At 43.1% G+C, this 26,131-nt stretch overlaps 1 protein-coding gene across 1 annotated transcript; it reads right to left on the bottom strand.

The window, feature by feature from the left end:
• Positions 1 to 2,717: 2,717 nt before the first annotated feature.
• MEOX1 (mesenchyme homeobox 1) lies at positions 2,718 to 21,330 on the bottom strand. Its single transcript, XM_030541464.1, has 3 exons — positions 20,609 to 21,330; positions 5,807 to 5,979; positions 2,718 to 3,822 (listed from the first exon to the last, which is right to left on the bottom strand). Exons 1-3 carry the CDS (start codon positions 21,057 to 21,059, stop codon positions 3,700 to 3,702), a joined length of 747 nt encoding a protein of 248 aa, XP_030397324.1. The 5' UTR covers positions 21,060 to 21,330; the 3' UTR covers positions 2,718 to 3,699.
• Between the last annotated feature and the right edge of the window lie 4,801 nt (positions 21,331 to 26,131).

Below are 26,131 nucleotides of genomic sequence, written 5' to 3'. Positions count from 1 at the left end.
ATGGATTGTTTTGGCTGGATCCCGTCCTCAGACACATCTCATAAAATCAGCTGGCTACTAGTGCTCCAGTGCAGATCTGAGATCAGCAGAGGTCACTAAGGGTCCATTTCTTGCTCATCTCCCATCTTAAGCACCTAAATGAGTGGCCAGATTTTTAATGGAGTTTAGCAACCAATGTGTACCCACCATGCTGAGCGCTCTTCAAAATGTAGCTACTTCTTGTAATTCCTAAATGGAAGCTGGGCTGTTCTTCACTTCTGTTCATGCACGTTGGGGCTAGCTCAGACTCTATGATATCATGAGGTGGATAATAGAGCTGGTTGACTACTGCAAAATAATGTTCAGGAACCTTCATTTGAGTTCCAAACAGCTGGTCAGTTTGACTGTATTTTTGCCCTTTTAATTCAATATTCATGAACATTTGTGTGAACAAGTTTTTACTCACATGGATGTTTGGGGAATGGCTGTTCTTCCGACTAGCACCTGGATTCACATGCTGAAGAGGATGTGCACAAACAAGATAATTAATTATTACGTGTTTCCTTTTCTTCACTTCTGGTTTGCTAGGCTGCCTTGTTTTAAAAAGTTTTGCCATCTAACCAGGAAGCAGAAACAATACCATGCAGCACAGGCAACCAATCACACAGCATAAACAAGGAAAGTGAATAATTTGCAAACAATTCATAGGCTAAAATTTGTTTGCATAAATTGTTCAAACAATTGCAAACAGTGAATGCATTCACAAAAATCAATCTGTCTGTGGAAAGTTTGGAAACAGAAAAAAAGGACTAAGTTCGTTAGATGATTAATTACTAATTTAATCAGCTGGAATATTGATTAGGAGTGCATGCAGGACTGGATTAAAACAGGGACTTTAGCGGCTACAGCCCAGGGCCTCAGGCTAAAGGGGCCCCACTCAGGGCCAGTGCAACCATTTAGGCGGACTAGGCGGTTGCCTAGGGCACCAAGATTTGGGGGCACCAAAAAGCACCCCCCAATTTTTTTTAAATGGTTGAGCAGCCGCTGCTGCTGGGACAGAGAGGGAGTCTGTTCTGCCGGTGGCAGCCGGCAGCCCAGGGTGTCCCCTGGGTCAGGGCACCTCCGCGGCAGCCCACAGTCCAGGGGCCCCCTGGGTCAGGGCGCCGCCGCGGCAGCTGGCAGCCCAGGGGGCCCCTGGGTCAGGGTGCCTCCGCGGCAGCCGGCAGCCCAGGGGGCCCCTGGGTCAGGGCGCCGCCGCGGCAGCCGGCAGCCCAGGGGGCCCCTGGCCCAGGGAAATCCTGGGGTGCGGCTGCCGTGGAGGCGCACTGACCCTGGGTCAGGGTGCCGCCGCGGCAGCTGACAGCCCAGGGGTCCCCTGGGTCAGGGCGCTAGAGGAGTGGTGGCAGGCAGCTCCCATGGAGCTGCCGCAGTGGTGCCTGCGGACAGTCGGCTGCTCGCGTGGCTCCAGTGGACCGCCCGCAGGCACGACTGCAGCAGCTTCACCGGAGCCGCGGGACCAGCACGCGGAGCGGTGAAATTGCCGTCCGCCTAGGGCGCTCAAAACCCTAGCACTGGTCCTGGCCCCACTGCAGCAGGGCTCAGGCAGGCTGCATGCGTGCTGCAGGGCTGCCCAGAGGATTCAGGGGGCCTGGGGCAAAGCAATTTTGGGGGCCTCTTCCATAAAAAAAGTTGCAATACTATAGAATGCTGTATTCTCATGGGGGCCCCTGCGGGGCCCGGGGCAAATTGCCCCACTTGCCCCCACCTCTGGGCGGCCCTGGCGTGCCGTGGCCCCATGCCACTCCCGGAAGTGGACAGCTGCTGGCACATCTCTGCGGCCCCTGATGGGGGCGTGCGGAGATGTGCCAGCAGCTGGCTGCTTCCGGGAGCGGCATGGGGCTATGGCAGACAGGCAGGCCTGAGCCCTGTTGACCGCCGGCCGGGAGCCACCTGTGGTAAGTGCCTCCCAGCCAGAGCCTACACCTCAGACCCCCTCCTGTACCCCAACCCCTTGTCCCAGCTCAGACTCCTTTCATGCACCTAAGCTCCCTCCCAGAAAGAAACTAATATAACAGCTGTTCCAAGGTAAGAAGTAGGCTATTTTGAATTAATTTAACTATATTCTGCACATTTTAAGACTGAAATATAACCACAGAATGGCTTTATGTTCATTAAAAGGCAAGTTTAGTACAGCATTAATAGCCTCTATGCCATAATTGACCTGTGTACAAGGGCCCCACAAAATCTAATAGCCCTGGGCCCACAGGAGACTTAATCCAGCCCTGAGTGCATGTATTGTAAATATTTATCCATAGAACATTATGGACATGTATATTCATACATAATTCACATATACATACTTGCATGCCTTCTGGAAGAAAGTTTTGATCCCAAGAGAAAAAGAAACAAGAACTTAAGACTGATAAAGTCAACTAATCATTTCACAGTACATTGTTTTCTGCTCACCCAGATAGTCCTGAGTTGTAACAAAGGAAACAGCAGATAATACCCAGAGGCATTCAAGAAAGAACTGTGCAGGGCTGGCTCCAGGCACCAGCCCAACAAGCAGCTGCTTGGGGCGGCCAACTGTGAGGGGCGGCATGTCCCGACTTCGGCGACAATTCAGCGGCCGGTCCCTCACTCCCTCTCGGAGTGAAGGACCAGCTGCCGAATTGCCACCAAAGACTGAAGCTGCAGCGGTAGAGCTGCAGATCACGATCACGGCTCTTTTTTTTTTCTTTTTGCTGCTTGGGGCGACAAAAACCCTGGAACCAGCCCTGGAAGTGTGACAAACACAACAGAAAGGAGCAATGTTCTTTCAGAAGATATAACCAGCTATAGTTCAGTGTCCAGGGCAGAACAGTGGTGATTCATGACCTCATTACGCTTGGTTTGATACTTGGTGGCAGTGGTTATGAAAATATTCCCTGTGAGATTTAATGTTCTGATTTCAGTAGCTATACTAAGATTAATTAAACAAACCTCCAGTATCTCATTCACACAGGCCTATCAGCAAGGTGCCTGCCATCTCAGCTCTAAATGGAGCCCTTGTCCTTATGGGAATGATCCCTTCCAAAACTGATGGCTGGAGGCCAATATAGCATTTGGTGGGCCACACTTTTGTTTGACATTCCCACTGCCCCCCAGACTTGCTTATAACCATTTATATTTTCAGTTTGAATGACACAAGAAACATCAGTGGAGACCAGAGTGTTCGTTACTCGTGGAGTGATGCACGAAGAAAGCACTTCTGTGAAATGCTCAAGTCCTTTATGGTTTGACAAATAGCAGTGACCAAAGAGAGATGCTGGATAAGGTTATATGTTGGGGAGCTACATTACTGCCTCACCGAACCCTGAACTGGAGCCTCTAAACTGTGTCTTTTGAGGACTTGAAGACCATTATTGGTTCTTAGAAATCCAGCTCTAGTCAGCTTTATTTGTTTCATAGTCAGTGGGTTTAGTTATTATTTTGAAGAAATACTGGCACTGCCAAGATGGCAGTGGTGAGAGTTCAGTCAGACCCTTCTCTGGACTTTCCTGTGTGCCCTTTACAGCCCCCAAGGCATGTTAAGGTGCACCACTTCCAGAGTCACAGGAGGATGAGATGATTTGAGCAGGGAGGGGCACCTGTTAATGATGCAGCTGCTGCTAAACTGTGTGGCATCAGTTCTCTGACAACCCTTCCTGCATTTGTCAGTACATTACTACAGGTGAGGAGCTATTCAGAGCTTGGGGAGGCAGCAGAGTCCATATCTTCTGTGTCATGCTCATGAGGGGACACTGGCTGCCCACCCTTCACACGTTTCCACTTCATCCTTCGGTTTTGAAACCACACTTTGACCTGGATGAGAAAAGGAAGGAATTATTCATCAGCTCCCCATTATCTGTCTCTTCATGCACCTATACAGTGTTCTCCTAGCCATGTCAGTCCCAGGATACTAGAGAGACAAGGTGGGTGAAGTCATAGCTTTTATTGTCAGTGAGAGACAAGCTCTCGAATTTACACAGAGGCCTTCTGAAGAAGAAGACCTGAAGAAGAGCTCTGTGTAAGCTCAAAAGCTTGTTTCTCTCACTGACAGAAGTGGGCCAATAAAAGATGTCTCTCTTGTCTCGCTCTGCAAAATTCTGCATTTTTTTGGGTCAAAATAGTGGAATATAATCAAGCTGGTTTCAGTTATTTTGATAATTTATATAACCTACAACACAATGAATGGAGAAAGGGAGTGGAGAGAATTGGAGGAAATCACCAAACCCTCTCTGTCTATTAGTAATGTAGCTAGTATCAACCCTTTATTTCTAGCTATTAGTCAACAAATATATATGCAGCCATATGCTCAGTGTTACATCATAGGCAACTGAAGAGCACGCAAGCGAGGGCTGGGGACTCAAATTCACAATTTATACTGGATACTGACTATCTCCAAAAAGGCCAGTAGCAAACAGGAGCACATTTTACTAGGAAAATTTCAGTCCAAAAACTTAGACCAGTTCTAATCACCAAAGCACCATAAGCATTTATAAGGCCTTTACAGTAAGGCTCCTTTACACCACTCTGGCAATGTAAAGGAGCCTTAAAATTTGTACACCTGTTTTATACTCCTGAGGGAATTCACAAAGACAAAGGGAACAATTCACTGAGTGACTAGAGCCTGCCCCACGCCTACCTCTTCAGAAATACTCCAAAGCACCACCCCTCCATGCTGATCCTGACGCAGTAGCAAGCAAGAGGGACAGTGTCTGTCTCACACATGTATGACTGCCCAGCTCCTCCCCACCTCAGTGATTTACATCTCTACCAGCTGCTCTGGGTGCCCAAATTGATCTGCCTGCGTTGCCAGGAATGGGGAGCATGACTACTCTTGTGGCTTCCCTTTGCTTCCCCATCAGAAGTAATTTTTCTGTGGAGAAGCACAGAAATCTGCGGGGGCCACAAATTCTGTGCACACACAATGACAGAGAATTCCCACAGGAGTACTCTATGCATCTGCCTATCATATTTCTAATAGGCCTATCTGAGTCAGCTAAGCATATACTATTTTCCTTTCTTCACTTGAGTAATTCCTTTATTACCCAACTATTAAGGCTTGATAGAAGAACCCTTCCTAAGAGCAGACCAGGAAACTGAGAGCATAGTGACCCTCAAACTCTTCACTCCCCTCACTCTTATACTCCCTAGTCAGTTCACAACATTCCCTTAGCCTGAAAGAAGACAGCTCATCAAATGAGAATCTAACATCCCCTGGACCCTTGTTTCATTTACTGCTGGGCTCCTTGGGATGCTGCAGAGTTTGTGGAGCTAGGGTGACCAGATGTCCTGATTTTATGGGGACAGTTCCGATATTTGGGGCCTACTGTTATATAGGCGCTTATTACCACCCCCCACCCCCCATCCTGATTTTTGCTGTCTGGTCACCCTAACATTGTGGACCTTGAAGGCTTAGCTCAGTCCTGGTTATCAGCACCTGGGAGCTGCCGCCTATCCTTTCTTATTAAGTAGCAGCCTTTTGGTTTGTGCCAGTGAATGGGATAGGTCGTCTGAAGGCACTTAGACACCAGTCATTCAGAAATGGTTTTTGCAGCTTAAAAATTTAATTAAATGTATATTTTTAGCCAAATACCAGAAATCAGCTTCTCAATTATCTCCATGTTAAATTGCATTTGTTAGATTTGCTACAAAGTTATTCAGGTTGTGTGCAAATATTTATGCACATTTGCAAAAGTAGAAATGGGTGCAATGTGAATATATTGTACATACACCCTTCTGTCTAGGCAGGAATAGCCCTGTCAGTGGGGTACAGCTGAGGAGGAAGATATTCCAGAGGTACCTGTCTCTCGGTGAGATCCAGATTCACAGCTATCTCATATCTCCTGAGCCTTGTCAAATAATTATGGTGAGCAAATTCAGCTTCTAATTCCCGCAGCTGCTCCTTGGTGAAAGCTGTCCTCTCCTTCCGTGCTTTGCTGCTGGCTTCTGACTTTCTACTGGAATCCTGATTTTCTAAGAGGCAAGCATACTTTACGTGTAAATTGCAGTCATAATGGCTAACACAATTATATGCATCAAAGAGAACTGATAGAATCTTGGTTTAGGTCCCAAGTGAAAGCTTGTTTAATGACCCGATTCCATCCCACCTCACAGCATCAGTCACACAGTTGGACACTATTATCAGTTTTAGGCACAGAACTGATGGGAGGCTGGAGGTCTGGGAGCACAGGGCTGGAACATCATGGACTCTGGGGCAGGACTGAGGGGGCATTGGCAGAGCTGTGTGGAGGAAGCTTGCACATCATTTGGCTGCATTGTGCTTGTCTCCAGCTAGCACTATCAGGCCTTCCCTTTCACTTACCGTTTTTTATATACATATACCATCACCTACCTAGATTGCTGGTGCCTCAGATTTTAGTTAAGTATTGGTCTCAATGCCAGTGCACTTAATAAGAACAGGAGTACTGTGGCACCTTAGAGACTAACAAATTTATTTCAGCATGAGCTTTCGTGAGCTACAGCTCACTTCTTCAGATGCATAGAATGGAACACACAGACAGGAGATATTTATACATACAGAGAACATGAAAAGGTGGAAGTATGCATACCAACAGGAAAAGTCTAATCAATTGAGATGAGCTATCATCAGCAGGAGAAAAAAAACTTTTGAAGTGATAATTAAGATGACCCATAGAAGGTGTGAGGAGAACTTAACATAGGGAAATAGATTCAATTAGTGTAATGACCCAACCATTCCAGGTCTCTGGTTAGGCCTGCACTTAATGAGGTGTGTGGTGACCTCTACTGGTGTATGTCATTTTGCGCACACTAGGGCTTGGATCCAGCTTTGGGGGATGAGGAAGCAAAGGTGCTGAGTATAACCCACCCACACTGACGAGGCAATGACCTTGGACTAGTGGGTGGCTCTGAGCAGGGTTTATAAGACCCAACCCAGTTGGGTCTGGTGCCTGCAGGTTCTTCTGGAAATGTGTTTGGGTTGTGAACGTAACCACAGAAAAGATCTCACTAGGGTGAATACAGCAATGAGTAGAGTGGGGTGAGACCACTGGTGGCATCATGTCTTTTAGAGTTACTCAGCTTCTATTGAAGTGCCCTGAGCTGTTTTTCGTTGATCGTACACTCAGTTGTCATATACCCCTGGGAAAGTCACATTTTTCAAAGCTGGCCTTGCGAGTCCAAGCTGGAGAGCTGCTGTCCAAGCCCCATTTTAAAACGCTCTGACAATGACCATAGCCACATGCAAAGTAAGATCGGTTTATTATAAAGGAATGATTATTGTATATATCTAAGCAACAGAGGGACACAGCTCCTCTGCTTCAGTGTGCAAAGGCAAAGCCCATGCCCTTGTGACAGGAACTTGTTCTACAAGTTCTAGCACTGAGATGTCAGCTGGCTGGTTTCAATGGAAGTGAAAGAGGTTTTGTAGCCAGTGGAAAGTTTTGTCTCATCTCAAGGGCTTGTTTTTGAAAAATCTATAATTGTTTAACGATGCCATTTTCCATTGTGTTTCCAATCGCTATCTGAAATGAAAAGCTCCACACATTCGGGAGCATCTGCTTACTTCATTGGGAAGACAGAAACTCTGGCAGTGTTGGAAGGATGAAGAGGAGGGGGAGGAAGTAAGACCACTGGTGGAGGACAATGTACACCTTGCCAAGCTGCCCTGAACATTTGGCCCTTGCTGAACTTTGGGTTTTGCAGTAAATTTTCCCTGCAGCGCTCAACTTTGTTCTTTAACCAACTTCTAGCTCTGCTGTTTGTCAATATCTTCACCATTTAGGAAAGTCAGCATGAAGACGCGGTGATGTCAGGGCTGGCAAACACCTTGCAGTGCAAAATAGCAGCTTTGGAACCTCACTGAAATGTGACATGAACTGGGATGCATCAACTCCAGCTAGGCTTAATAAATATATGCAAATGAATGCACTTATTTCATCAGCTCTCTGCTCAGAATTAGCCACCCCATCAAGCCCTTATCTAAAGACCTTCAGGTTCCAGTTTTCTATATAGCCAGAAGGGAGACAAGGAGAACCCAGTATTCCGCAGCAGCCAGCATTTTGGAAAAAGAAGGGAGCTATTCTGGGGATTAATGTTCACATATTTTCAGAGCAGTATAAACTGTTCTATTTCTCTCTCTCTCTCCTACCCCCAACCCCAATAATAGCAATACTATTATTGAGTTATTTCAAGGAGATGCACAAAAGAAGATTGGAGAAGCAATATATATATAATAGTTGGTTTCCTTTGACAAACAAATTGAGCATTTGGTAAATGCTGTTGCATTATATATCCATTGCTTCTGTACAGAAGAGAGAGAGCAATGGATATATAATGCAACAGCAATGGATATATAATGCAACAGCATTTACCAAATGCTCAATTTGTTTGTCAAAGGAAACCAACTGGAGTAATCTATTAGGTTTAAATTTAGGATTCATAATGTGTTCACTCTTAGTGCTGCCCATCAGAAATAAAGAAATTACATGCAACTCCCATGAACGATAATTTCTGCTAGGAACTGCCAGCATTACCTGGTGAAATTGTCCTTGGCTACATTTCTAAAAAATGTTTTTCATTTCTAACAATCTGTTCATTGTAGCTTGATCTTTAACCCACCTCCCAACCAAATAACAAACTAAGAGGAAAAATCACCTCAAAATATTCCACCCAGCATCAAACCCAATTGCAGAGGTTTATTAGGCAGCAGGTTTAAAACAAACAAAAGGAAGTATTTCTTCACACAACACCAGTCAACCTGTGGAACTCTTTGCCAGAGGATGTTGTGAAGGCCAAGACTATAAAAGGATTTTAAAAAGAACTAGATACATTTATGGAGTATAGGTCCATCAATGTCTGTTAGCCAGGATGGGCAGGGATGGCGATCCTAGTCTCTGTTTGCCAGAAGCTTGGAATGAGTGACAGGAAATGGATCACTTGATGATTACCTGTTCTGTTCATTCCCTCTGGGGCACCTGGCACTGGCCACTGTCAGAAGACCGGACACTGGGCTAAATGGACCTTTGGTCTGACCTAGTATGGCCGTTCTTATGTTCACAGAAATCCTCCACTTCACCATCTTCCTGAGTAAACAGACCAGCCTCACATCATTCCCCAAAGGTCAACAAGTTTTGGGGGTTGACAGAGCAGCAGGAGGAAGCAAATTTCTTAGCTGAGGACCCCATGAGGAGAGGCCCTTGCCACCAGCTCCTGAGAGCTTCCAGCTCAGGAGATTCCCAGCTGCTCTCTGCTCTCTAGGGGCAGCATGAGGAGAACTGCAATCTCTGATGTAGCCAGGACCCAAATCATGCAAGGCTGTAGTGATTGAAGCCGATAACACAAATTGTATCTGCACAAATTAGTAGCCAGTGTAGTCTAAGCAAGGAAGCAGCAACATTCTGCCCTAGCTGAAGTTTCCCAGTTTGCCTCATGTGAGTGAATCATTTCTAAAGAAGGTAATTTCACTGGTCTTTTTTGTTAAGAAACTATTTCAGTCGTCTTTAATGATTTTAACTCTGTTCCTCAGGCTGATTATCTTGGGGAAAGGAATAGGCTGAGTAACTTGGAGCCTGTGGCATGGGCCATATGCCACACAGAGCTGCTAAAGAGACTGGCTGCTTAATTATGATTGTGGTTTTTGTGCCTTTCCAAAAGTGGAAACTGGCTTTCCTTGTCTTTGGAGTTTTGGCAATAGGATGTGGAAAATACAGAATGCACATGAAATATTGCAAGTCCTTGCTTTAGAAAGGTTTTTCTCTCCAGCACAATCCACAAAAAGATCCCAACCCAGAAAGTCCTCTAGTATCACTGGGAAAGATATGGTGGCATTTATGACAGACTGTGAACATTTTCAGACCTTCATCCTCTCCCTGGAGCTCACATCTCTGCCATGCTCACATCTGCAGCTTAATCAAACAGGTTTTCCCTAAGGGGGCTGTTGTGCAACAAAGACACATGGGAGCCAAAATGTATTGGTGTCTTTGTGCCATAAAATTTCCAAAACAAGATCTGCATCAACCTTTGCACGCAGAGGGAGAGGGACAAAGTTGATCAGTGATTTATAAAAGGATGATGGGCCAGAGTGTAAATCTTGAGTCAATCCAGTAAAGTCAGGGGATTTACTCTGGATTTACACCAGTGTGATTGCAATCAAAATCTGTCCCCATGAGAAGAAAGGCGAAAGAACACATTTGTGAGAGCAGTGACACAGAAACAATGGTTACCTGGCTTCATCCTCTGCCCACTTCAGCCACACTGCGCAGAGTTAGACACAGAACAGTTTCTCTGCAAATATTTTGAGAAAGCTTCTCTCTCACCCGTAACTCATAGCCTGCCTCTCCCATTGCTGTTATCCAGAATTGATTTCTGCAGCACATTTTGGGGTACTGCTGGAGTGAGCAACAGTCTATCCAAAATAGCTGCGTGTAGCATTTTGTAACAGCTGAGACATCAGCTCTGTTACAGCTGCAACTTTCGGGGAGACTCACTTTGAATTTGAGACTTTAAATCTGAACTGAGAAGCCGAAAGGAAACGTGCCCTGGTCATAGAAATTGTCATGTTGGATTAGAGTCTAGTGTGAGGTCCAGGCTATGACAGTGTTTCAGAACAAGGTACAAGAAATGTCCCAGTAGGCAGATGTAAGATAAACTACCCCCCCATGAAGGGGCCTCATCTTAACCCCCTAATAGTTAGAGCTTGGCTTAAGCACTGAAGCATGAAGGTCAGTTGGTAGTGCATGTACAGGGACACATTTGGTTGCTAGATGTGCATGGGGTTTCCTAGCCAGTTGCTATGCACCTGAAGTTTTAATTATTGACATTTTGTAAATTTCTGTAGTTTTTTTCCCCTCCCAGTCAATGAAGAGGTTACAAAAACATTGGAGTGTCTGCATAATGTCTTTGAAGTAACGTTTTCTTATGCTGAAGGCTTTGGGGGCATATTTATTCTAGCTAGTTAAAAAAGCAAGATGCTGAAAGATTTGCTGTTATGGAACAAGTCACAGGATTCCAAAATCTCAGCTAATAGGATGTGTGTGTGTGTCTGTGGCTTTCACCATGTGCATTCATGTTGTCCAAGTTAAATGATTTCATAGATAGTGACTCATTTGACATCTGTTCCTAAAGTAACTAGAAGTTCTTATCAGTGTGCACCTCAAGGAGGTATATTATCTGGCAAACTATTTCAGATGTAGCTCTACTCAAAGATAACATGATCAACATGTAAAGTCCTCATAATCTAGGGAACCAGTTTTCCTTTGGTCCCTCTGAGATCATCCAGAGTGGGAAGAGAGTTTCTGTAGCTGTTTCATTACAGTTAAGTTAATCATAATTTCCAAACCACTGAGTCTTCCTAGATTCTGACAACACTTAGTTGTTTAGTTTGATTCAGCATTATCTCTGCTAGCACAAAATTAGAACAGTCTAATTGCTAAAGTAAAAGGTTTGATGTAAATGAACGTCCCAAGCCAGCCTAGGGCTGGGGCAATTAAGCATGCCACCTGATGGCTTTTGATAGGTTTTCTTCCTGCCTTAACTGTACTTGTGTCGACAGGTGGATGCCTGCAGAAAAATCCAGTTAAACTGAGCTGGTGAATTGACATTTTACACTTTCTTGTGAAAAGACATGTCTACGGAAGAGACTAGCCAGTAGCAGCAGTAATCGTTTCATATGTTACACAGGCCAGGTGTAAAGAAAGAGGTGCAGGAAAGATCACTATAAAAGATGAAGGGATAGTCATCTTTTTCTTCCCTAATGCAGATTCAAGTCAGTGCTACTCTGATAAGTGCAGGCAGGATGTGCTGAAATTTGGAACTGAAACTTACAAAAATATTACAAAAAATAAGAAAGATCTCCTACAGAGACTTCTGCAGCTTCAACTTTTGTTTGCTGCAAGCAGAACAGGGTGGATCCTTGGGACAGTTTTCATATTATTTATTTGCTGTTTGTATAGCACCCTCAGTATGATGGATACTTTAAAAAGAGCCGAAACAAATAAGGTATCTGCCCCAAAGACTCTACAATAGAAAGTTATACAGGGGGGTCACAAAGGAAGAGGAATAAGGAGGCAGGGAATGTGCAGTACGAGCAAATTCAACAGCATTGTGTTAGTTCTGCTGTCTTTTTTTCCCTGATATGTTGAATTTAGTCTTGATGATTTTAACATTTCAGCATGTCTGAGAGCTTGTTGAGGAGAAGATGTCAATGGTTTATGGGCCAGTTCAAAGAGGTGTTTCACAGTAATAGCTCATAATTGATTTATGTAGCTGAAACTTGCAAAGTGCTTTGAGATCTTTGGTAAAAAGCATTCTAGATATCCAATGTGTATATTATTATTTATTAATAAGCTGCAAAAATGGGCTGCATTAAGTGAAAAGCTCATTGTATTGTCCCAGAGTGCTGTATCTGGGAATAGTAGTCATGACCTGGAGTACAGGTATTGAAGGCTATGTGCTGTTTAGGAAAGACAGAAATAAAGGCAAAGGCGGTGGAGTAGCATTGTATATCAATGAGGAGGTTAACTGTAAAGAAATAAGAAGTGATAGAATGGATAAGACAGAGTCAGTCTGGGCAAAAATCACACTGGGAAAGAAAGCTACTAGATCCTCCCCTGAGATAGTGCTTGGAGTGTGCTACAGACCGCCGGGATCTGACTTGGATATGGATAGAGACCTCTTTAATGTTTTTAATGAAGTAAACACTAATGGGAATTGTGTGATTATGGGAGACTTTAACTTCCCAGATATAGACTGGAGGACAAGTGCTAGTAAGAATAATAGGGCTCAGATTTTTCTGGATGTGATAGCTGATGGATTTCTTCACCAAGTAGTTGAAGAACCAACAAGAGGGGATGCCATTTTAGATTTGGTTTTGGTGAGTAGTGAGGACCTCATAGAAGAAATGGTTGTAGGGGACAACCTTGGTTCGAGTGATCATGAGCTAATTCAGTTCAAACTAGATGGAAGGATAAACAAAAATAGATCTGGGACTAGGGTTTTTGACTTCAAAAGGGCTAACTTTAAAGAATTAAGGAAATTAGTTAGGGAAGCAGATTGGACTGAAGAACTTGTGGATCTAAATGTGGAGGATGCCTGAAATTACTTTAAGTCGAAGTTGCAGAAACTATCAGAAGCCTGCATCCCAAGAAAGGGGAAAAAAAACATAGGCAGAAGTTGTAGACCAAGCTGGATGAGCAAGCATCTCAGAGAGATGATTAAGAAAAAGCAGAAAGCCTACAAGGAGTGGAAGATGGGTAGGATTAGCAAGGAAAGCTACTTTAGTGAGGTCAGAACATGTAGGGATAAAGTGAAAAAGGCCAAATGCCATGTAGAGTTGGATCTTGCAAAGGGAATTAAAACCAATAGTAAAAGGTTCTATAGCCATATAAATAAGAAGAAAACAAAGAAAGAAGAAGTGGGACCGCTAAACACTGAGGATGGAATGGAGGTTAAGGATAACCTAGGCATGGCCCAATATCTAAATAAATACTTTGCCTCAGTCTTTAATAAGGGTAATGAGGAGCTTAGGGATAATGGAAGGATAACAAATGGGAATGAGGATATGGAGGTGGATATTACCACATCTGAGGTAGAAGCCAAACCTGAACAGCTTAATGGGACAAAATCGGAGGGCCCAGATAATCTTCATCCAAGAATATTAAAGGAACTGGCACATGAAATTGCAAGCCCATTAGCAAGAATTTTTAATTAATCGGTAAACTCAGGGGTTGTATCGTACGACTGGAGAATTGCTAACATAGTTCCTATCTTTAAGACAGGGGAAAAAAGTGATCCGAGTAACTATAGGCCTGTTAGTTTGACGTCTGTAGTATATAAGGTCTTGGAAAAAATTTTGAAGGAGAAAGTAGGTAAGGACATTGAGGTCAATGGTAACTGGGACAAATTACAACATGGTTTTACAAAAGGTAGATCGTGCCAAACCAATCTGATCTCCTTCTTTGAGAAGGTGACAGATTATTTAGACAAAGGAAATGCAGTAGATCTAATTTACCTCGATTTCAGTAAGGCATTTGACATGGTTCCACATGGGGAATTATTAATTAAATTGGAAAAGATGGGGATCAATATGAGAATTGAAAGGTGGATAAGGAACTGGTTAAAGGGGAGACTACAATGGGTCGTACTGAAGGGTGAACTGTCAGGCTGGAAGGAAGTTACTAGTGGAGTTCCTCAAGGATCAGTTTTGGGACCGATCTTATTTAACCTTTTTATTGCTGACCTTGGCACAAAAAGCAGGAATGTGCTAATAAAGTTTGCGGATGACACAAAGCTGGGAGGTATTGCTAACACAGAGAAGGACCGGGATATCATACAGGAAGATCTAGATGACCTTGTAAACTGGAGTAATAGTAATAGGATGAAATTTAATAGTGAAAAGTGCAAGGTCATGCATTTAGGGATAAATAATAAGAATTTTAGTTATAAATTGGGGACACATCAGATGGAAGCAACAGAGGAGGAGAAGGACCTTGGAATATTGGTTGATCACAGGATGACTATGAGCCGCCAATGTGATATGGCCGTTAAAAAAGCTAATGCAGTTAGGATGCATCAGGCGAGGTATTTCCAGTAAAGATAAGGAGGTGTTAGTACCATTATATAAGGCACTGGTGAGACCTCATCTGGAATACTGTGTGCAGTTCTGGTCTCCCATGTTTAAGAAGGATGAATTCAAACTGGAACAGGTTCAGAGACGGGCTACTAGGATGATCCGAGGAATGGAAAACCTGTCTTATGAAAGGAGACTCAAAGAGCTTGGCTTGTTTAGCCTAACCTAAAAAAGGTTGAGGGGGGATATGCTTGCTCTTTATAAATATATCAGAGGGATTAATATTAGGGAGGGAGAGGAATTATTTAAGCTTAGTACCAATGTAGGCACAAGAACAAATGAGTATAAACTGGACACTAGGAAGTTTAGACTTGAAATTAGACGAGGGTTTCTAACCATTAGAGGAGTGAAGTTCTGGAACAGCCTTCCAAAGGGAGTAGTGGGGGCAAAAGACATATCTGGCTTTAAGACTAAGCTTGATAAGTTTATGGAAGGGATGGTATGATGGGATAGCTTAATTTTGGCAATTGATCTTTGATTATCAGCAGGTAAGTATGCCCAGTGGTCTGTGATGGGATGGGATCTGAGTTACTGCAGAGAATTCTTTCCTGAGTGCTGGCTGGTGAGTCTTGCCCACATGCTCAGGGTTTAGCTGATCGCCATATTTGGGGTCGGGAAGGAATTTTCCTCCAGGGCAGATTAGCAGAGGCCCTGGAGGTTTTTCACCTTCCTCTGCAGCTTGGGGCATGGGTCACTTGCTAGTGGATTCTCTGCAGCTTGAGGTCTTCAAACCACAATCTGAAGACTTCAATAACTCAGACATAGGTTAGAGGTTTGTTATAGAAGTGGATGGGTAAGATTCTGTGGCCTGCTTTGTGCAGGAGGTCAGACTAGATGATCATATTGGTCCCTTCTGACCCTAAAGTCTATGAGTCTATGATGCTATCTTCCTTTCAACACAAACAGGATTCTGATTGTTCTGTCTTTTCATGCACATCTGGTACCTCTAATGTGTCATTTACAAATCAGTCAAAATTCAGCCTAATTATTGCAGCATGTTTCACCCAGAATGTTTGCATCTTCATGTCTCTGTTTGGTCAAGTCTTCACTTAATCACAGATGTGGAAGTGAAACACCTGCCACTGATTCCCCATCCTTTCCACTGCTCTTGCCCTCTGGCTTTTTATTTGCATCTCAGGTTGTGACTAGCTCTGACTTCAGCATCTGCTAACAGGCACATTAGAATCTACATGCTTTTTAGGGCATCATGATTGCAAATGCAGGTCAACTATAAAAAAACCTCCATGTTTCTCTGCAATCCGTGGTATGACTAGTAGAGGCTCTCATGGGAGATTTTGTTTGAAATTTGATGGAGGATTGTAAATAGGGTTAATATTTTACTTAGGCAATAAGACAAGGCAGTGTATGTTCTTTCAAATGTAAAAGTAAATATCAGAAAACTAGGTCAAGCACTTATTTAACCTTCTAGTAGGTTTCCTGCAGTATACAGTTTCTTATTTACTAATTATATTGCATATAGAAGCCCCAACCAAGATCTGGGCCCCACTGTGGTCAGTATGGTATGTGCGCATAGCGAAAGTCCAGGTCTGCCCCAGAGAGTTTACACACTAAATAGAAAAAGGAAAACAGGCACAGAGCAGAGAAGTGACTTACCCAAGTCAGCTACAGAAGCAGGAATAGAATCCAATCCTCATGAGTCCTAGCTAGAGCCATTACACCATGTGCCTTCTCAGTTAATTATACAAAGTTTAATTAACAGTTCGTTCAAGGGACAGTTGGGCAAGTCATATATTTTTAGGTAGATTTCCTTACCTGTGTTATTACATTATTGAGATAAGAAGACTTTTAAAAATTGAATTTACTTCTCATGGTTATTGCTGATCCTTTACTTTGCACACTTCACTGAGTTTGGAAAAGGGAAATAGGCTGGTCAGTTTGTTTTATTTATAGACTATTTCTGACCACTTTCACTCTCTGGTTCTAATGCACCAGCACACTGGTGTAATGTCTAGGTTGCAACTCTGCAAGGGGAGTGCTTAAATCCAAATTTAAGATTATTTTAGTTGGGTATTTAAATGATAGGGCTATTTTCATTGATCCTTGGATTTATAAAACCTTATGTTTTGAATTTAAAGTGAACTGACACTATCCTTTGAAAATTTTGTAACATATCTTTGGCTTTTCCTAGGATAAAAGGCACCATATGAATGTAAAATGTTGTAAATGAATCCTTGCACACTGTCATCAGATCTCATCTCTGCTACATCCCCATTAAAATTCTGCATGTTTTCATTTATATACAGATAAAGGACCAAATTCTGCTCTCAGTTACATCAGTGCAACTCCCCCAGATTCAACAGCGCTGACCAGTGGATAAACATTTTGTAATTGCTGATAAATAAACAGAATAACCAAATTTAATTTACTGTTTCCTGTGTTCTAGTGTGACCTGTTCTTACTACGCGGTTTTCTAGTTTGTTGAGTGATAGAAAACTGAAATATCCAAACTGTCTATCTGAATGAGTTGGGTTTCTGCCAGGATTCTGTGTTTTATTTGTAAATGTGTGTGGATAGACATGGACAGGCTGGACATGTCTTCTGTGCTGTGGTCGTCTGGGAAATGCTTCATGCAGAAAGTCTAAAATGAGATTATAGAAGGTCTGTTCAAAGCTTGCTCTGGGTCTCATATATGCCTCACACAGTCAGTGCATGCGGGGGTTTATTAGTCACTCCAACACTCAGACCATTTGTTGTTTTATTTAAGAGGTTGTTTAAGTGCCTGTGGCATTGTTTGTTTACTTGGTAACAGTCATTTTATCATATGGAAAACATAGAATACCATAAGTTACAAGTCAGTTTAAAACTCCTTCGCTTTTGTAATGTTGGCAATTGCAAGGCATCATGTTAAAGCCATTTTTATATGTGTTGAGTATGGTTGCACAGTATTGAAAATCTGGTGAAATCTATAAAGACAATAATTGGAAATGTTAAGGCTGATGTACAGAAGAACTACTGCAATGATAGGTGTGAAAACAAATCCTAGTCCATCATCTGCCTTGACTTTCTTGGGCATACCTAGGTTGTCAGTCAGGGTAGACCAGAGCCTCTTACTAATAAAAGTCAGTAGAAAAGGGGTGTGGGTGTAAGGTATGTACATGAGTACATGCACATATTAATATTGCTGTGACTGTTACTGCCCGTACTAGACAGTTATAGAAATATGTTTAAACATTACAGCATTTTAATGAAGAATTCATGGATTAAGCAGAATGGTCAATCTTTCTTTTACACAGAGAGAACACTGTAAGTCTCCCTGTTTATCACAGAGGTAAACCTGTTTTGGACTTTTTGGGGAGCACTATACTAGCAAAGAGCCCAATCCTGAAATCCCTATTGTATATCCTCTGCTGAATATAGACCAAGAAAGAATTACAGGATTTGGCACCAAAACAAGTAATTGAAATTCTATGCCTATGCTACAGTACAGCAAAGACAGTAGCTGGTAAGACACCATCACATAGCTCTGTATAATAGAGAATTAACTTGCAGCATGTCTCAAGGTGGTAGATAATTGCTGTTTCACTTTATTAACAACTGCTAACTTCTGAAGAGTGCACTCTTTGGACACTTGGATTTTGCTAAAGCTAACTGGAGCCAATTCTCAGGAGGAAGGAGAGGAAGCGTGTCCCATTTATAACAAACTATAAATGTGTGTCCAGCTGCATTTCAAGGAACTGCCATTAGATTTCAGAAAATCAGAATGTTTAAAGGGACAGGACTTTCTCCCTGTTTGTTTTATTGTATTTTATTCTAGGGGAGGGGAAGGAGTAGTACTGTTAATTTTATCTGCTGCTTTATCAGCACAGAAGTGAATGAAATGAAAGCAGCAATGAAATCACCTTTGAGACACTGTCCGTGCAAGGTGTTAAACTAGAGAAGGAGGAATAATGAAAACAGTTGGCCAGAAGGTAGAGAATCATTTTACATTTCAGTGATGTCATGTGTAGCAACATTGGTTACAGCTCCTCTGTAATGACAGGCATATGAGTTGGCAGCAAGTGGGAGGAGAGAGTGGCAAGGTTTGCTCACAGCAATAAGAGGGTGAAAGGTGTCAGGAACTATTTGACATCTGCTTAACACATGAGGACACGCTTTGGAATCCCATTAAACTATTAAGAATAAAGATATTCATTAATGGGAATGTAGTGAGATGTCCCGGCTACTTCTTAATCCCATAAATTCTTTAAAAAAAAACCCTAATGACTTGGAATATTGTTTTTCTGTTCTGGAAAAATTGTTCTTTGTATTATTTTTATGGTCATTTGTTGCCTGAAAATCCTTTATGGGTTTGGATGTCCAAAAATTATATCAAGCTTGGTTTCTAGAGACTATGAAATATCTAAGGGAGTAGTTTAGAGTCTGGGACTCAAAGAGGTTTGGATTATTATCTGTTTCAGATACTCACAGACAGTCTGCCAATGGCTGCAGAGAACTGAAAAGAGAAGCTCTCTGGAGCAGAGATTAGGACTAACAATGGCACTGACAGAACGAGAGAGAGAGAGAGAAGATGATATTGGAGTTAAGATGTTGGGTAGAAAGTCAGGAGATCTGGGTTGAATGCCTGGCTCTGCCCAGGCAGCTTGTGTGACTTTGGGCAAGTCATTTAATCTCTCTGTGCCTCAGTTCCTGGTCTCTAAATTGGGGATGATATTTCCCTATATCCCAGTTTGCTGGGAGAATAAATGCATAAGTGTTTTTGGTGGGCACAAATACTTCAGTGAGGGACTCATAATAAATACCTAACTCAATAGCTTTCTTGAGAGACACTACCAGTTTCTCCATGTCTATATTTCATACTGACAGCAGCAGCAAGTCTGCAGCAAAGTATCCATGAGATCCTTGAAAACTAGGAGGTGGAAGATTTTCATTTTCAAAGTTGCAACAACACAATTAAACCCATCTGCACTGTTCTTCTTATAGCTGAAGACAACATGTCCTGGTTATGTTTAATGGGCAAGTCATTAATACCAACTCGACCACTGATTTTGGATTTGAATTGAAGGTATTAAATGCTTAGCCAAACTGACACAAAGGTGGAATGTGTATCAAAGGGGAGGGGAGGAGGCATCTTCGACTGCAGACAGCTGAAAATGACCTTCTATGTTTGGCTGCATTTAACCTGCACTGCGCTACAACATAGTTTCCTACAATGGGCAGCTCCAGATAGCAGAGGTCAGAACCTAGATTCTGCAGTGGTAGGTGCATTAGCAATGAAGATGGAGAGACAGGTCAATGCTATTCAGCTCTCAAATAATTTGTAAAATTAGTTACATAATTTTCCTGTTAGATTCTCAGCACCTAGCAATATAAATGTTACCTGATGTCTAGTTAAAGGACAGAATGAGTATCCCCCTTAGAACTAGCCCTGATGGTACAGGACCCACTGCTGCAGAAGAATGCATTTAGCAATCCAGTGGTCCACAGCTTTCCTGATGTCTCCTCCTTTATGACTCGGGGTGTGAGATCTGACAGTGATTTATTCCCAGTGAATTTTGTGTTACTTTTGAGTGTCTTGATCCTTTTTTAATCCCTTTAATCTTAGCGACAGTAACTAGCCCGGAGCCTGTTTTGCCTTTCCCTGTTTCTAACATACTCGCACAGGCTGCCTGTACTTTGACACCCCCCATTGCTTCACACTTGGGCAAATGGCAGCCACACAAAGTATCTGCTCCTTATTTAGGGCTGTGGTCCCAATATATGGGATGCCATGTGATTCTGTCTGACACTCACAGAAAGGCTGAGGTAGCTAATTCAGGCCCAAGATCTGGAAAAGCAAACATAAATGCAAGGGAGCAGCAAACAGAAAGCACTCTACTTCAGTAATAGTGCTCTACATTGCCAGCTACACTCTTCCCTAGTCGAGAATTCTGAAATGTAATTCTCATTGGTTTCTTTCCTAATCTCTGCTGTAGAACCTACAGATGTTCTGACTCTGTGAACTTTGCTTCCCCAGATCCCTGGTGACATGCCACCTACCTGAGGTTTCCTTTTTCCTTTTGGATGACTTTTTCTCAGTTTCATTTGTAGTGTTTCCCGGTACCCCATAATCTTCATTCATGCCCCCTGCAGCAGCCACTAGGTTTGGGCTGCTGCTTTCTAGCTCCCCAGAACCCAAGGCCAGTCCTGGATTTAGCCGCCTTCTGGCCTCGGATGCTGCAAAGTGCCAGTCAGAATGCTGGAAAGAAGGGTGCTGCTCTGCGAACATGCGTTCCTCTCGGGGGAAGCTGTGGGGGGCAGTGGCCAGACAAGAGGCTGAGAAATCGGAATATGCAGCAAAGTCTGGTTTTTGATGGAACGAGAATGGTGCTTGTGGGTAATGATGCGCTCCTGCTGCTATGCTGAGCTCCGAATGGGCATTCCGCAGGCACCCCCAGAGTGGGGTAGTGGGACGGGGACTTCGCATACAGCTACTCACAGAGGGATCCATTGCTGGCTCTATGCTGTCCGTGCTCCGAGATTCGTAACTGGATTTGGCTCAGGCTTCAAGGATATGAAAGAGGGAAAAAAATACCTCCAAACTTGTATGGAAAAACAGAATTGGATCTCCCCTGCCGCCTCCCCTAAAAAATGGTTTGTGGATTTTGTTCTATTGCAAATTTGTTAGTTTGGAAGCTTGACTAAACTTCTGCATAGTCCCAGCTGGAAAACCCCAACCAGATCTATGCAGCAATTGGGCTGAACAGTTTCCCAAGGCCTGCAGCTGCCTTCCTGTGAAATGCTGGACATGGGTGAAACACTTTTTAAATACTGTGCTGGGCAGCGAGTGACAAGTTTGTGAAGTGAAATGTGAGAGTGGGGAGGGAGGGGTTAACCTGCATACACTCAGCCCCTCCAACCAAAGCAAAGCAGGCAACTATTAATCATCTGAAACCTTATATGCACATCTAATGGGATTTGCAGATGGAGACTTTTAAAGAAACATTGTCTGTATTTTTTTATAAAGGGAGAGAGCAGCACACAAAAAGGCTTTAATGTTTCCCTACAACACTATGAAGTTATTTTTATTGCACTGTTAACAAAATTCCCCAAGTCTTGGACTTGGAAAAAGCCCTAAACCAGATCCAGAATTCAACAGATGTCAAATTCCAGGGACTAAAGCAGGGGAAATAAAAGCAAGAGAGAACTTCACTGATTGCATTTGATTTAAGGGCCAATCAAAGAGTAAAAAAAATTAAACCTGATATTTTTATCCAAGGTTTTGTGAGTGACTTATGTTGACTTTTTACAAAGAGGGATTTGCTGATATGTGGTTTCTGCTGCCAATGGCAAAGAATCATCCCTTTTTGTATCCCACTTTCCAGAGGATTGTCAAAACGATACTTTTCTCCAAAGAAGTCTCTGGTTTTCATGCCAATGGGAGACACATTTTTCATCTTTTGTTGAAAGTTTTATAGTTTTTGTTAACAGAAAACAGATTCTCAGACCTTAAAGCCATCACAGTTGAAAGGATATTAGCAGGGAATCTGCTCTCTATCTCTTTCCCAAAGAGAAGTGGTGGCAGAGAATAGTCAGAACATGTCCTTCTGGAGAGTTATGCTAACAGTGTTGTAACTTGTGTCAGGGCTGTAGCCTCTAGCACTCTCTACACTGTATAGTTACATATATATTTCCATAGTCTGCCAGCAGTCATCTCCCACACTGGTTTCCCAAGGCCTTGCTATATTGTTAGTCTAAAATATAAGTGACTTTCAGGAAGAAATGACATTTAGCAGGTGCTTGTTTTCAAATGGCACTTCAGAGAAAAGTGGCAGCATTCTGTTGCCTTTGGCATGTCACTCAGGAAGGTGAAAGACATGCTACAGCTTAGATAATGGCATATAACATGCCTTTTCCTTTACTGATAGACCACAGAATACTGAAGTCCTCAGTAATTCCTTTTGGAATTCAGCCACTTGGTGAATGTGACTTGGAAAGTTTAGCACCAGAGTTATGTCATCTTTGGCCCGATTGTGATATGTAACATTGTTGGTCTACTGTACATAGCTGGGATGATGCGTCCTGGAAGAATATTATCACTTACCCACTGGGATCCTGGTTTTTTCTTCAGAAACATAATTTTGCTGCAGTTAATGCATTGAAATTAAACACTAACGTGCTTCCACTAAATATGGTTTGTTGCAAGAAAAGATGCTTAGACCTTTTGGGTTTGTCTGCACTGCAATGAAACACCTGCGGCCAGTCTGTGTCAGCTGACTTGGACTTGCGGGGCTTCGGCTGATGGGCTATACAATTGCAAGGTAGACATTTGGGCTTGAGTTGGAGCCTGGGCTCTGGGACCCCCCAAGGGAGAAAGATCCCAGAGCCCAGGCTCCATCCTGAGCCTGAACATCTAGGCTGCAATTGTATAGCCCTGCAGTACGAGTCCCGTGAGCCCGAGGCAGCTGACATGGGCCATCCACAGGTGTTTTATTGCAGTGCAGACATACCCTTTATAATCTTGGCTATCTAGACTGTATGTTCTCCAGGGCAGGGTGTATCTGCACAATGGGGCCTTGCCTTTGTTTGGGACCGCTATGAACTATTATGGTATGAATAATTAATAATAACATTTGAAGATCTGTAAATCACGTCAAGCAGACAAAGCAAAATGATTACTGGTCTGATTTTCTGGCCATGATATCTCAACCAGAGCTCACATTAGTTAGTGATTTAGTACTACAGATAGCAAAATAAACAATCATTTTAAATTACCACTCCTCTAGCATCTTGGAACTAGCAAGATGATGTCAAACAGAGCTGCTCAATCTCTTTGCGTCTATGTTGAATCCCATTCCCATGCTGTATTTTCAATGTTTGGATGTGAGCTCCTCTGGACAAAGATCTTGTCATCTTACGTCTGTGAAGGTCCATGCTTACCTATATTTTAAATAAATAAATTTATTTTCTGAGGAAGTGATTTTTATCAACGTATACCAGCTTGATGCTGATTCTTATGACTGTAGATTCAGAAATTAGAAGCAGCGATTGGAATCTCTGGGTGTCACATTCTGAGATTCTTTAATATTTTAGGTTGGTTTTTGTAGCATTTGTAGCTTGTCTCTAAGATCCTTATGTAAATATCTTAAAGGGGCTTATTGGGATAGGTGAACCGTGAAATTTTAACAAACAAATTTGGAGCAACATTTTCAAAACACTGCCTACAAATGTTAAGATACAATTTCTGATGGACTGCTAAGGCATGTGAAGAAACCAAAATTTGTAGGTGTAGAAATGTCAGTGCACAGTTACCATTTGTACATGAAAACTGGGAGCCAATTAAAAACCCTTTCATTCATGGAAGTTTTCTTTGGAAAGGATGTTATAATTTCTTGGCTAGATAGTGCTTTGAACACGTGGACAGCAGATTCCTCTCTCAGCAATTCAGAGCTGGAAGGCTGGTACCATCTGGAATATTGCCATGAATCAAAATGACAGTCTAGGTTCAGAAAACATCCAGAAAACAAGAAAACAGAGGCTGCTCCCTCTGAACTATTATTTCTAATAATGCTGAAACCCTGGTGAGATGATTCCTGCCTTCATTGCCTGGGAGCTCAGTCTCCGCCCCCGCCCCCAAGACTTAAAAGAGTCAGAAGAGAAATCATAAACATGCAGTCCACGAACCCACTATGTTCTGTGGTGCACTGGTCTGGAGCCAGAGTCAGGTGATAAGAATGAACTTAGATGAGGAAGCTCTCTCTTCAGGTTCATCTGACTGGAGTTTGATTGCAGACATGAACTCACATATTACCGGTAATTGCCAAACATGTTAGAGCATCACTTCTTCCTGAGGGCCTATGCGGTGCTGAGGCCTTTTCTGGCCCCCTGAATTGCATTCCAAGGGGAATTATTTTAAGGAATCAGAGGAAGGGAAAATGCATGTTCACTGTGGTTTCTCCTAGTTCTTCAGTACTGGGCCTATTCCAAATAACCCCAGGCTGGTCTAGTGCAAAATGCTGGGCTTTCCAACCATAAGGAATAGCATCAAATCTCACTGGATTTTCATGTGACCCTTGATCTGCAAGATCCTAAATATCCGGTCACTGATTCATCCTTTAAGAAGAGCTATTCTTACTAAGGGATTCTCTTGCTGTATTGTAGCTCAGTTCTAGCTGAACTTTACTATATGCTATTTCCACCCTTCAGTGAGTTCAAAGCAAAATCATGCTTAGTCTTGGAAAGCTGGTGCCAAGACTGAATTTATGAATCCTTTAACTGTTAAACATGATAGTTCATGGAGTTTGCAGAGTCCACAGGGAACACTGTGCAGCATGAAGCACAAATGCAAAGACTATGTTTAGGTTCTCAGAGCTGTCCTGTGCAGCAATAAAAAGATGCTGCATGTAACAGGTACGCTAGCATCCATTCAAGCTCTTTCTGGTGAGCTGAGAGGCCTCACTGCTGAAAGTATAACTCAAAATGTGTTTATGGCCCTTATCTAAGGTAGTTATCTGACTGCCATTACTGCAGCGAAAGTGTCTCACAATCACTTTCCCCTCTCTGCATCCCTGTTTCTAGGGGAACTAGGCACAAAGACTAGGCCAGGATCACAGAGGAGGGAATAAAACTTTAGGTCTCCCAAGTCCCAGACTAGTGCCCCAACAACTGGACCATCTTTCCTCTCAGAATAAATTGATAGATAAGTGATGCACCCATGGCAGCGCCACCCACATCAACAGGTGGTCACAGGCAAAGTGCTATTGACAGTGGGAGAGTCACGAAGGAAGCAGCAATGAAAACTGCAGTGTGGCCTCAAGTGGGTACGTCTCCAGTGCTATTGGTCACTGGAGCTATCGACTGATCATGTCTTGGCCGTGGTGCTGGTTCTGATCTGGTACATGGGCTGGTTTTTTATTTGGTTGTCTCCATTTTTCTAATGTGCTCTTTCCTAGGGAGAGAGCAAAAGCAAGGTGCCCTCTGGGGCTCCTGGATCCGTGGCACTGAAGGCCTCAGCTGTTTGCTGAAGCCTTTTTCCTAAGGGCCCAGCTCAAAAAGAATGGCAAACCGGCCCCTTTTGCCTTAGCTTTCCACCATCACCCAAAACACTTAGAGTGAAACCTGATGTCAATGGGAATTTTGCCCTTGACTTCAGTCAGGGTCAGGACTTCACCCCATAATTCCTGGTTTCAGCAAAGGGGAGAGAAGAGAAAACGTGATGGTTAGATGGTTAGTTGGATTGGTCTAGTTAACTGAGTCAGGGCTGGTAATCAGGAGTCCAGCGTTCTAACCCAGATGCTGTCCTTGATTCCCTGTGTGACCTTGAGCTAGTCACTTACACGGATCACAGGGAAAGTAACACTCACCCACCTGTGGGCTGGTCATTGGGATCTATAGGTGGGAGGGGATCTGTACCGTTACACGGGGGTGGATAGTCCTAGCTGTGGATCATTTTAACCCCAGGATTTTAGGGGCTCAATTCCCCCAGGAGTAGGTTTAGATTGTCATTCTGCCATCTGCATGATGCTGAGTTTTGGAGACTACATGAAGGTAAAGACGCAATTCCTGCAAGTCACACAACACCAG

This window comes from Gopherus evgoodei, chromosome 23 (genome assembly GCF_007399415.2).
Source record: "Gopherus evgoodei ecotype Sinaloan lineage chromosome 23, rGopEvg1_v1.p, whole genome shotgun sequence".
Lineage (NCBI taxonomy): Eukaryota > Metazoa > Chordata > Testudines > Testudinidae > Gopherus > Gopherus evgoodei.
The sequence above is the reverse complement of the archived record's forward strand: the minus strand, read 5'-3'. Positions and strand labels throughout refer to the sequence as shown.

Excerpts from the sequence above, each read along its gene's own strand:
- MEOX1 (XM_030541464.1), bottom strand. The coding sequence starts at position 21,059 with ATGGATCCCTCTGTGAGTAGCTGTATGCGAAGTCCCCGTCCCACTACC. Across the intron at positions 5,980-20,608 it reads AAGGAAAAAGGAAACCTCAG|AAAATCAGGATTCCAGTAGA; the intron begins GTAGGTGGCATG and ends CTTGCCTCTTAG. Across the intron at positions 3,823-5,806 it reads TGGATCTCACCGAGAGACAG|GTCAAAGTGTGGTTTCAAAA; the intron begins GTACCTCTGGAA and ends TTTCTCATCCAG.